A 13,072-nucleotide genomic window follows, 5' to 3' on the forward strand; every position below is an offset into this window, starting at 1 on the left:
GAACTTACAAACATAGTACATTTCACTCGCTCTCATAGTATGGATTTGAAATTTCTCGACGAAAAGTTACATAAAACCATATGCTCACAGTTCACGTGATTCGTTTTCTATTATTTACAGATTGTTTACTTTATCATACTATTCCCAAAAGTGCATTACCCTACAATATTATATTATGAAAATACAAAGATGGGATCCAAAATTTCCGACTAGTAAGTACCTAAATTAATGAAAAAAAAAAAAATTGCTCAGATCTCAAATTTATTATTAAAATGAAAATGGTGTGTAAAATAACTAAATATATTTCATTTTTTCTGGCAGATAAAAAATTAATTATAGGAAAGTAGAAGAAGAGACCAAGTGGGGGCATCTCTCACTCTTTACACTCTGTACCCATCACCGTCGGCATCGCATCACCCTCACATCCACCGATTTTTTAGTGGTCAATTAATCTACCAATAAGCGAAATATAAATGTAAAAATTGTACCATTGGTCCCTTACTTTACTTTTCAATTTTTATTTATTTATTTATTTTATAAATGGGAAAATTGAAGTTATCTCACAATCAGTTATAGTTATTAGACTCGACTCGACTCGACTATTGACTTAATTATGGAATCACGTTACCAAGCTACTGATTCAATCGATAAGTCATTGTTAAACTCAAATTTAAATAAACATATATCTAAAAAATGAATGATTAATAAAATAGGTGCAATATTCACCACATCACAAGTTAAAAATGTGTTGGTAAAATCAATAGTAGGATATCTATTTTTTATTTTTTAAATAAATGGGGGTATATAATAATATGATAATAGTTTTATAAAGTTTGAGTCACAATTCTATTAATTCCACACACAAACCTAATGGAAGTATACCTTAATTTAAAGGTCTCTAGTTCGATGTACCATTTTTCAACTCAAGAAAAAAATTGATCAAAAAATTAGATCGATCTAAAAGTCACCCAACTTATCCGATTCAATCAAATTTTGACCGGTTCTTTTCGACCCCTGACCAGTTCTTTGGCAACATGGTTCGCAACGGTTCTGGTCCATCAAATTATTGATCAAACCCATCGAATCGGTCCAATTTTTAAATATAGAAATAAAGAAATTCTTTTTATATAATCAGGTCATCGTCACACAACCATGCTTCTTTTCATTTTTTTTCTTTATTATTATTATTATTATTATTATTATTATTTATTAAATTTTTTTTTTTTTTTGGAAATGGACCTAACAAAGATGAAACAGGATGATATAACAAAGATTTGGCTTTGTTTCCATAGTTAAAAACGGACTGACGTTACAACTACTAAACTACATAATGAAGTTGAAGGGGTTTGATATTAATTTGCTTGGGGATCAATATTGCAAATTTCTTGAAAAAGAGTTAATTGTTCCAATGGCCGCTAAACTTTGATCCATATTTTTGATTGGTCACTGGAGTTTAAAATGTCTAATTTTGGTCACTAAACTTAGGTCAATATCTTCGATTACTTACTGAATTTAAGTCCATATCTTAAATTGCTCCCTGAAATTTAAAATATCGAGTTTTGATGAACTTTGAAATATGCCATACGTTACTCATTAGCATAACTGTTGAATTTTAAAAATTATCGAATTTATAGTGAGTAATATAAAATATTTTTCAAAATTAAATGAGTAATATACAATATTTTCCAAAGTTCATTGGGTAATGTATAACATTTTTTGAAGTTCAGTGACCAAAATTTAACATTTTAAATTTTAGTAAGTAATTGAAGATATAGACCTAAGTTTAGTGATCAAAATTTGATATTTTAAATTTCAATGACCAATTAAAGATATGAAACTAAGTTCAGTGACTATAGGAGCAATTAACTCGAAAAAGACCCCCAGAAAATCCAAACTCATTCGGACCAGAGTCCCACTAAATCACTACCTCCAGATTCAGCTCTTTCTTTCTCACAGCATATATAAATTCTCTGGTTCTCAGTTTCCTGCCCAGTTTAATCTTTGCATATTTACAGATTCTCATAGAGTTTTCAAAAGCAGGGAGCCAATCTGTTTGTGAAAAAGCTTAAATTAGATCAGCTTTGCTTAGTGGTGCTGCAGCCATTAAGTGCTCGAGCTTCCGTTCTTCAGGTAATGAAACATTCTTCTTTGCGCAAATCATTATCATTGGCCGCGTGTTCGAAGAGATTAAAATAAGCAATTTTGTTTTTTTTGACATTGTGACCTTTCCATACTATCTGTGAACTTTTTTCCTTCCTTGATCTGTTGAAATTGCTAACTTTGTTGTTAATTCTCAATTTATTTTCCATATTTGAACAAATTATGGGCTATTGTCTTGAATCTTTTGCTTCCTTTAACTTTGTGTGCTGTATATCATTTCTTGGTTCAGTGATGCATATCAAATCTTAAGATCTATGCAACAATAGTATCACACACATAAGATTATACATATTTATGCTTGTGCTCTTTGGCGTGTGTGTAACTCAATGTAAATTTCACATTGAACTAATATCATATTGGATCTCGAAGTTAGTAGTTTGAATTGAATGCGTTTCATAAGGACATTTTTGCAGAACTTCACTCATTGTGACACTAGCTACGTGAGAAATGGGGTTACTCTGTTTTTCATTTGTTTGTAGAAAAAGATTCAGGATGGTTATATGTGGGGTTCAATAAATTTTAATAAATACTGAATTTTATTTGGAAATTGAACTGATTGTCTGTTATCAAACTGTGTATTTTTTGTGTATACATTTGGGATCATTCTTGATCAAATATTTGCGTCTCTTGAACATTGGCTATATCTTTACCTTAATACTAGAGCCGTGCCTTTTATTTGCAGCGCATATGCTGCCCATCTGTGACAGGTTTTACTTTCTACTAAAGTTTGTAACTTTTGTTACACTAACCATCATAGTTTAACTCTGTATATGCAATACGAGACACTTATTTTTCAGCGGTAATACCTTTAGGGTCTACCCTGTTAGTTGATAAATACTCTTTTCTTTAGTTTTTGTCTTTCTTTCATTTCAATCCGCCCAAGTTCTGCATAAACTGGACGCGTATCAAGATATAAAGGCCTTGCTTCACTTAAGCAAGAAAAAATAATTGCTTCTAAGAATTTAGGCATTTCACCTAATGCCAAGTACTTATAAAAAAGGAGTCTTAAGGTGCCACATGATTCTATTTCTTTAATTGAAGGATTACCCTTAAGCAATTATTATCTCGACAGAATTAGAATTAGTAACTGATGGCTAACTCAATGATTATACAATTTCTTTGTTCAATTTTAGTGAGCTCTTTTTCTATGTATTTTGTCTTCTTTCTAAAAGTTTTATTAAGCTTTTCATTAGAAACAGACCTTGTTTGGACACGTCCTTTGGAGTTTTAGTGAGGTCAAAATCAAATAATTCATATTTTCAGTCTCAGTCTCAGTCTCTCTCTCTCTCTAGCTCTCTCTGATCCAGTCTCGATTTATATATTATAGTTGACTACAGTGATAATCTCCCAGAAAGTCTGACTGATATATTTGCTTTGCTTGATTAAATTACATGTTCCTTCTTTCTTACAATTACTGATGCTGCGTGCTATTGTCATGCATTATAGATAACTTCTGGATGCGATCCTGAGCTCATATGGCTTCAAAGCATCACCTGTCAAGCAGTAGAGGAAGAAGTCCAGTGTCTATATTCATAGTACTTGGTCTGTGCTGTTTCTTTTACTTACTGGGTGTATGGCAAAGAAGTGGTTTTGGAAAGGGAGATGGTTATGCAATAGAGATGAATAAGCAGCAATTTAACTGCAATGTAGTTTCTACTCTGGACTTTGAACCACATCATAATTATGTGCCGAATTCGGACTCCTCTGAGCCTGTGGACAAAGTTTTCGAGCCATGTGATGTACGATATACTGACTACACTCCTTGCCAAGAACAAGATCGAGCCATGAATTTTCCAAGGGAAAATATGATATACAGAGAGAGGCACTGTCCACCACAAGAAGAAAAATTACACTGCCTTATTCCAGCACCCAAAGGATATACAATTCCTTTTCCTTGGCCGAAGAGCCGTGACTATGTTTACTATGCTAATGCCCCTTTCAAAAGTTTGACAGTTGAGAAGGCTAATCAAAACTGGGTGAAGTTTCAAGGTAATGTGTTTAAGTTTCCAGGAGGAGGGACAATGTTCCCTCAAGGGGCAGATGCTTATATCAAAGAACTTGCAACTGTGATTCCACTTTCTGATGGCTCCATTCGAACAGCACTAGACACTGGATGTGGAGTATGGTCCTTTTCTTCTTTGTTTCCTCATATACTTTCAAATTCAGAACTGCCTATACTCGTCATCAAATATCTTGCTTGTATATTTATGGGTGGTTTCTTAGGTTAGATCGTTTAACTCGAATGACATATTAGTTCTCAAGTTGATGCATTATTAATAAAGAGTTTTGGAACTTTGCTGTCTTTTTCTCAATTGGCATACTAGCATTTCTCTTCCTATAATAAATACATAGGGAGAGCTTAAAAAGTACTAAAAGATTTTAGGGAACATTGCAGCCTTGGTTCCTAACATTTTCATTTTTTGCAGACTTTACCCTAATATTCATTTTGTGCTAGCGGAGGTTCCTAACCTTTCATAAATGTTCACTTGTGGTCCAACCGAATGGAAATCGTCCAAAACACCGTTAGTTAACAAGGAAAATTAAAGAATCAACATCCAATAAAACAGTTCAAAACACTGTCCAAAAAGGGATCAATATCCAATAAAACCGTCATGGCAACAAATAGTTCAAGGAATTTTCTCGGTCAACTAACAGTGTTTTGGACGGTTTCCGTCCAGATGGACCTCAGGTGCATATCTATGAAAGGTTATGGATCTTCGCTAGCACAAAATGAAAGTTATGATAAAGTCTGTTAAAAACGAAAAAATTAGGGACGCTGCTGCAATTTTCCCAAAATGTTATTAGCTACATATTTAGTTGCTTAATTGGATCTGCTGTACTTTGTTTAGGAGTCATTTTAAATCTTGTGTTAGATTGACTCAAGTATGAGTGCAAAGTGTGGGTATTTATAATTCAAGTTGTCTACTATCAATTCGAAATTCAAGGAGATGTTCACCTTTGTTTTAGGAAGTAGAATTAAAGGGAAAAAAATGTGTTTTATTGAATTGTATTTCTGTCCATCTTAGGTTTTATTTGCGTCCAGGGTTCAAATTCTGCGATCAGAAAATGGAACTTAGAGCAAATGTGCCGTACTTGTAGAACCAGCGTTTAAACCTTGCATTATATATTTTGTCTCTGGAAAGAACATTAGGAACATGCAATTAAGAACTATTTTAATTGCCTATTTGACAATCATTAATTTATCGGTGGTGCTAGTGGTATATAGAGGTGTACCTAAGCATGTACACCCCTCTCACATAGGGTGTGGGATTCACCCGAATAAAAAATATTTATTCGGTGGACCTCACACCCCATGTGAGGGGGTGTACTCCCCATTATGTACTACTAGATTAATTCTTAATTTATTTTATGGTTTGCTACAGGATCATTTTCAACCTTACATTCAAATAATAAAATATTCTATACATGTCAAAAACTTTTACCTTCTTTTAAACCACATATTCTTCTAAAAATCACTATTTGAAACTATTTTTTTCTACAATAATAATTGTCAAATAAACAGGCTGTAAATTTACTTTACTCTTAGTTCATTTTAAATTTGGGAACTTTTGACTGTGTTTGTTGCTTTTGCAATGTGTTACTCTATCGCAACTAGTTAAGGATAGAATTCTATCAACGTCATAATAGTCTCAAACCCCTTCTCTATAATTAATATATTTATAGATAATGATGCTTATTGGCTGTTGCCACACCTTGATGAGGGTTTTGTAACTTGACAAAGTTTTGATGTTTTTTCTCTGTAAGAGTCCTATGAATCATCAAGCAGTCCTCACCCTAATTGGGATGTTTTGGGCAAAATCTGGTAAAGTATTAAATCTTACAAGTTGAAGCTATTCTCGTCCTTCTGAACTAGTTACACTGATCATGATAAGGTTGCAAGCTGGGGGGCTTACATGCTGAAGAGAAATGTACTCACAATGTCATTTGCACCAAGGGACAATCATGAGGCACAGGTGCAATTTGCATTGGAGCGAGGTGTACCCGCTATTATTGGGGTTCTTGGATCAATAAAACTTGCATTCCCATCAAGGGCATTTGATGTGGCACAGTGTTCACGGTGCCTGATACCATGGACAGCTGATGGTATGTAGTAGAAGTAGCATTTATGAATGAAGCTAATTAAATCTTGCTTCACCTCGTGTGTTCAATACTTAACATGTGAGGTAGACTGGAAAAAATGAGATAATATATGATGTTTTGAATAGTTTGTGACCAATTTCACTAAGAAAATTATCACTCTTATAATGTGAATTAGCATGCCAAAGTGAAATCTATCAGGGTTCTCTTACTGGTTTCATAGTTTTACATACTTCTTCCTAGGTTACATTCTTGCATCTTATATAATACAATTCTTGGTTTAAACTTACTATATTTTGAATAGGAACCTTTTGCTGTGAAATTATATCTTCATCCATTTTATGTAAATCCAATATCCTAATTTACAACTTCAAATTAGTTCCATACTAGTTTTTGAAATAAACGTGGAAGAGCTCCTAGAATATAGTGAGATTCATGTGCAGACTGCAGTCCTAAAAGAGCTAAAATTTTCTAAAATGAAAATCTTGAATGGAAAGAAAATCATTTCATCTGGTCATTATATTTAGATTAGATCTCCTTTGTCCTGTATCTAAGCATGGAACCAAGTATCTTTAAGCCAATTGCATTCACTCATTGAATGTTCAAACTGTTCTTCAATTTATAGGTGGCATTTATTTAATGGAAGTTGATCGAGTGCTTAGACCTGGTGGATACTGGATCTTGTCTGGTCCTCCAATCAATTGGAAGACATATTATCGTACATGGAAAAGGACAAAAGAGGACCTGAAGGCTGAGCAATCAAGGATTGAAGAGCTGGCTGAATCCCTTTGCTGGGAGAAAAAGTACGAGAAAGGAGATCTTGCCATCTGGAAGAAAAAAATAAACACGAAGTCTTGCAAAAGGAAATTTGCAAAGTTTTGTGAGTCATTGGATGCTGATGATGTTTGGTGAGTTAATTGCATCTTAGAGTTTTAAGATAGCTTTCCATTTGTACTCTCCCATGTCTGGTAGAGCATTTTTGGCTAATCTAGCCTTCATTGCCCAACAATTCTTGTGAAACTGTTGGTACATGACTAGTGAAACTTTTGCAAATTATTGAACTTTAAAATCTTATTTTGTTTTTCTTAATTCTTGTGGGAATGATTATGATAGGTATAAGAAAATGGAGGGATGTGTAACTCCCTTCCCTGAGGTGAAGAGTGCCAACCAAGTAGCTGGAGGGGAGTTGAAGAAGTTTCCAGCTCGTCTTTATGAAGTTCCACCTCGTGTAGCTAATGGAAATGTTCCTGGAGTCACTCCTGAATCTTACCAAGAGGATAACAAACTTTGGAAGAAACGTGTAAATGCTTACAAAAGGGTAATTAAGTTATTTGGCACCAATAGATATCGAAACATAATGGATATGAATGCTGGCCTTGGAGGTTTCGCTGCTGCATTGGAATCATCGAAACTGTGGGTAATGAACGTTGTGCCGACTATTGCTCAGAATACTCTTGGTATCATCTACGAGAGAGGCTTAATTGGCATATATCATGACTGGTACATACTAGACTTCTTCACATTTTCTATGCTCAACTGAAAATCCAATATGCAAAATATGAGGAAAATCCCAGATTTGATATTTAAATGTTTAAATCTTTTTCCAGGTGTGAGGGGTTCTCTACTTACCCAAGGACGTATGATCTACTTCATGCTAGTGGACTCTTCAGTCTGTACCAGGACAAGTAAGCAAACTCTAACTCTAGCACTATAGGCTTGTTTAATGGTTAAAGTTGGAAATGATTTATTTATTTTGGAAGTAACATGAGAGACACTTTCGAAATAAGTGACTTTTATATTTAAAAATAAGAAAAAGTAACATATTGAAATATGTTTCGAAAGGAAAGTTTCTTAAAAACTAACTTTTGCCCCCCCTTTTTTTTCCCAAACAGCCAAACATGCAAGTGGGTTTTCTTCTTTTACCACTGTTGTAATCTATGTATGGCTTTGAATTGATTTTTATCATTCTGCCAAGTCATCTGAAGTAACTATAGTTATAAGATCTGTAGACTAAGTTGTTGAACATGTGGTTGACAGGTGTGAATTTGAAGATATTCTCTTGGAAATGGATCGTATTTTACGGCCCGAAGGGACTGTCATTTTCCGAGATGAAGTCGATGCCTTGAACAAGGTTAGCAAAATTGCTAGAGGCATGCGATGGGAGACGAAAATGATGGATCATGAGGATGGCCCTTTAGTACCTGAAAAAATACTGATCGCAGTCAAACAATATTGGGTTGCTAACGGCACATCCACAGATGAATGAACTTCCGAGGATGCAAGTGAGAACTCACAATACAATCACAATAGATTGTAAATTACATTGCTTTGTTTGAAGAAAATATAAAAATTTGAACCATCGGACATAGAATGTGTAAGTTTGTAATGTTGCATTGCGCCTATTTTTGGTGTAAGAAAAATCCTTATATATGGAAGGAATTGACAAAGAATGAACAGATCTCCAAATAATACAGGAAAATTTCCTGTGACTGTTAATTTTGAAATGATGTTAGTGAACATTATGCCATTCGTTGTTTCTTTTGAAATGTATTTATTTTCCACGTAACAAGACTAACAAGTTTGGGAATGGTATTCCTGTGAAAAATAGGTTGAATACTTAAACATGACAAGGTCCCCACGTTGAAAACCAAGAGTGCAATTTTACATTAGGGTAATATTATCTCTCGTTATAACGATCATCGTTAGTTTTGGTGGCGATGGGTAGCCATCATTGGAGTATGAATTAGGGGTTCACTATTATCTAAACTGATGATCATGATAGCATTATTCTTTATAAAAAGAAAAAAAAAATTCCTAATCCTCTAGGCTTTAAGCCAAGGAATAACGCTTTTATCACCATCAGTGATGATCTTCCACTGTCTTATTGTTCAATGAACTTGATTCGAATAAGTTGAGAAGTAGTGTTATTTATCACTACTTGTGATAATCACTGGCCTATGTAGCATTGGAACTTCATTGAAAAACGAGGCACTAGAGCCTATTGCCACCTAAACTAACGATCATCACTGGTGATTATAGAGTAATGTCGTCATTCGTGATTATAAATGGTAGTACTTAGTCCTAGAGCCAAGAAAGAATGAAATAGTCGCCTCAATGTTTCACTAAAGACGAAAGAAGCAAAAAAATAAAAAATAAAATATATAAAAAAAAAAAATGGAGTGGTAGCAGCTAGAATGGAGAAGCATCGAAATGTTGGGTTAAGAATCCGGTGCTAGTGAAAAATTTAAACAAAGACCAACTCAATATCAAGTTACTACTAAAACTTGGGATCAGATCAAGAGTGGTAAACTTGTGGTGCATCATTAGTAAAATCTGTGTCCTTTGCAAAATAATTATGAGATTAAGGTGTCCACTAAGGAAAAAGTCATGAGTACAGGAAATTCTTGACAGAATTTCTACATATGTTGACTTGATCGTAGATCATTGAATTGCTTTCTTTATTCTCTTTTCATCTTTCAATCAATTCCTATCATGTGTTGTCTGTCAAAGATTTCTGTCAATTTTTTTTTTCTGTATTTATAGCATGATTTGTCCACTAATTATATGATATGGAAGTGTAAACAAGAATAAATATGAGATTTGAAATGCAATTGAAGAACATTTTCCATTGTTTTACTAGTATTTTACAAGCAACCAACCAACAAAAACCCACATGAAATAAAGCATTTAAATAAAAACCTAAGCAAAGAAAAACTTTGAAACCTAAACACCCTTACTTAACCGTGCAAGAGATAAAGTAAAATAAGAAAATTATGAAAATCACAAATAATTAATGATGAACATTATTCTTAATTATCTGTTTAACAAAGGAAGTTACTTAAAGTTAATATCTAAAATTTAAGGGCTTGATTGTGAGTTTTGGGGTAAAGTTTATGAGCGTTTTTTAAAGTGCCGAGTTTGAATGTTTACAAACGGATCGATTTTGACTAGTTTTAGTAGAGGTTTTTAAAACATTCCTACCTATGCTTGTGAGTTTATTATTCAACAGTTCTGAAATTTATTTATGTTTAAATAAAATTATTTCTATGTCCATAGAAATTTTTTCATTTTCTAGTTTCTTGTATGAAATTTTTTTACACATAAGTGATAATTTACTTAAATGTAATTTTTTTATAAGTTAATTAAAATTATTAGAATTTCTTACTGATAAGTAAAGTTTACATTTATGAGTTAATTTTGTAGTTTTAAAGAGTTTTTAAGTGAATATTTTATTTATAAGTAAGTTTTTATATTTTATAAATGAATTTATATTTTATAAATAACTTTTAATAAAAGTGATTTCTTATCATATGAGTAATATTTTACTTATAAGTATAATGGTTTTGCTTATAAATAATTTTTTTAGTTAATGTATTTTTATCTATAAGTTAGTTTTGAACAAAATATGTTTGTTGTAAATAATTAATTTATTGAGAAAAAACTTAGAAGATAATATGAAAAATGACAAAAATGATTGATTTGATGGATTGAAAGAACTGATCAAAATTACACTACACTGATTTTTAAACCATTTAAAACCCGTGTCGTAAAAAGGTCAAAAACTGGTCAGCACTAATTTTTTTAACCCTTCCTGAATGATACAATCCAGAATCGGTCAAAACTGGGTGAAAGCTTAAAGGTATCTTCTTTATTCTCTCTCTCTCTCTCTCTCTCTCTCTCTCTCTCTCTCTCTCTCTCTCTCTCTATATATATATATATATATATTTTTTTTTTTTTTTTATGAATTTTTTACTTAATTATTTATTCAATCTGAGCCAACACCATCCATTGACGCGAGCCAAGCAAGTTGGTTCGCACCATTGCCATTGCCATTGCCATTGCCAGATCTTGTTTCTCTTTAATGTTCCTTCTTCACAAGGCACACTTCATTTTTTTATTTTTTTTTTGCATTGGGGACAAAAAAGTGAAAAACAAATTGGTTCTTAGATTATTATTATTAGCCTATCCCGGAATGGAATGAGATGGAATAGAAAGAACATTTAATGTTGGTCCGCAACCTTTATCACTCGTCCCAACTTGGTCCTCAACATTTTAATATTGTTGTTTCGTTGGAAAGATTGGGGAATAAGTTGCGACAAGTACTAAAAGTCAGAGATTAATTTTGCAATTTTTCTTAATAAAAGCATTTGATTATGAAATTTTAGCAAGTAGGAAACAAGAATTTATAGCCATTCACATACTAAGTCTTGGATTCAAGTGAAAGAAGACCAAATTTCTGTTTTATAATTTACAGCTTGTCTAGGAGATTCGGAACGCTTACAAGCTGGTAATGATTCAAATAATTCCATTTTCAAAATTTCAAACTTAATGATCGTCTTGATATACGTAAAATGTCATTGTGAACTAGAGAACTAATTTTCTACGATTTGTTGTAGTTAAATTGCTCGAAGATGATAATAGTTGCTTGAATTGCTCAGTCGTGAGACAAGAAATTTGAACAAAAGATTTTGTTGAATAGGTTAATGGAGAGTCCTCATCTAGTTGTGAAGGTTTGGTTGTTGCTTGAGCTGCCACTTGCTTCCAAGTTTGGCGGCTAATCGACAATTTTATAGCATCTCGCTTTGTCATGTTCAAAATTTTCACAATGGTCACAACAAAGCAAGTTTCTTCCTCAGAGGCTCGTCTAAAGTATCGTTATGCCTAATTTGATTGATTGATTGAAAGAACTTGTTATTGACAGTGGGAAATAGGTAGGTCGCCCATATGAGTTGACCCAACGCTAGTAGAATAAAGTGGATTGAAGGAATTAGTTACTTTTTGTATTGTGAATAACTTCCCACCACCCATAACCAACATTATAACTTCCAAAATGTAAATAAGAGAAAGTATGGAAGTTTACACACGACATTTATGTAAGTATTATGTCCTACGTCCAATCAACCTTGGACATAAATACTTTTAATATATAATAAATGCAATCTAATGACAGATCTATTATTTAATTAACAGACAAATAAATTAAATAATAGAGTCCGTAGATTCAAATTTTCGTAATTTGTTAATCACAAAAAATTGTGATTATGAGATACAAATTACATATCATTGAATCTTAAATCGTCCGTGGTCGTAAATAATAATGAGATACAGATATCGTTATTACGGATAAACCATCATGTGTGACATTTCTTATTTTTGAAGTAAGTAGCAAATCTCATAAGTTAAAGTGTGGTGATACTTGAATGAACACGTGGATGTTTTGTTATAGAACAAAACATAGGAGACCCGTCGAGAGATTTCACATGAATAACTATCTAAATGTCAGTGGTTAATCTCTAATGTTCGATAGTGGAATTGATCCTTTGACTTGAAGTCGTCATAGTGTCTTATATGAGGACATTTATGCTTTGACGGTGTTGAATGTTGTTCTGCCAAGGGTCGCTAATACAGCATCGTTTGGATATGTCAAGAATCGTATGAAGGTTGTGAATGACCAATAGATGATTCGTCACTCTTAGATTGTAAGAGATTATGATCTGTATTTCATTCAATTAAGTCGATACTTGGCCAAGGTGTATTCTAAGTTGAAAAAGGAGTTTTCGACTTATATTAACTTAATAGTAGAGTGAAAGATATGATTGATAATTGAGATTGACACATTTCTATATCACGTGATTGATTTAATCATATTGACGAAGGGATTATAGTTTCACGGTAAACGAACGAATTTGATTTTGTCATACCATGTGAGATTTCCCGTCACATATATTATTTTGACACATTGCTAGATGTCAATCTTGGACGGCGAGTGTGAATTGGTGATAAATTAAAAGGGTGTTTTAATTTATCAATTTTG

At 32.9% G+C, this 13,072-nt stretch overlaps 1 protein-coding gene across 1 annotated transcript; it reads left to right on the plus strand.

The window, feature by feature from the left end:
• Window positions 1-1,917: 1,917 nt before the first annotated feature.
• On the plus strand, window positions 1,918-8,787 carry LOC111393904 (probable methyltransferase PMT14). Its single transcript, XM_023019678.1, has 7 exons — window positions 1,918-2,130; window positions 3,607-4,280; window positions 6,054-6,264; window positions 6,884-7,166; window positions 7,372-7,758; window positions 7,866-7,943; window positions 8,296-8,787. The coding sequence occupies exons 2-7, from the start codon at window positions 3,636-3,638 to the stop codon at window positions 8,522-8,524; spliced, it is 1,833 nt and encodes a 610-aa protein (XP_022875446.1). The 5' UTR covers window positions 1,918-2,130; window positions 3,607-3,635; the 3' UTR covers window positions 8,525-8,787.
• The last annotated feature ends 4,285 nt before the right edge of the window (window positions 8,788-13,072 follow it).

This window comes from Olea europaea, chromosome 4, assembly GCF_002742605.1.
Source record: "Olea europaea var. sylvestris chromosome 4, O_europaea_v1, whole genome shotgun sequence".
Lineage (NCBI taxonomy): Eukaryota > Viridiplantae > Streptophyta > Magnoliopsida > Lamiales > Oleaceae > Olea > Olea europaea.

Bases quoted from the DNA above. Each gene is read 5' to 3' on its own strand.
- LOC111393904 (XM_023019678.1), top strand. From the start codon at position 3,636: ATGGCTTCAAAGCATCACCTGTCAAGCAGTAGAGGAAGAAGTCCAGTG. The intron at 4,281-6,053 runs GTATGGTCCTTT...GATCATGATAAG, and splicing joins CACTAGACACTGGATGTGGA to GTTGCAAGCTGGGGGGCTTA. The intron at 7,944-8,295 runs GTAAGCAAACTC...TGTGGTTGACAG, and splicing joins TTCAGTCTGTACCAGGACAA to GTGTGAATTTGAAGATATTC.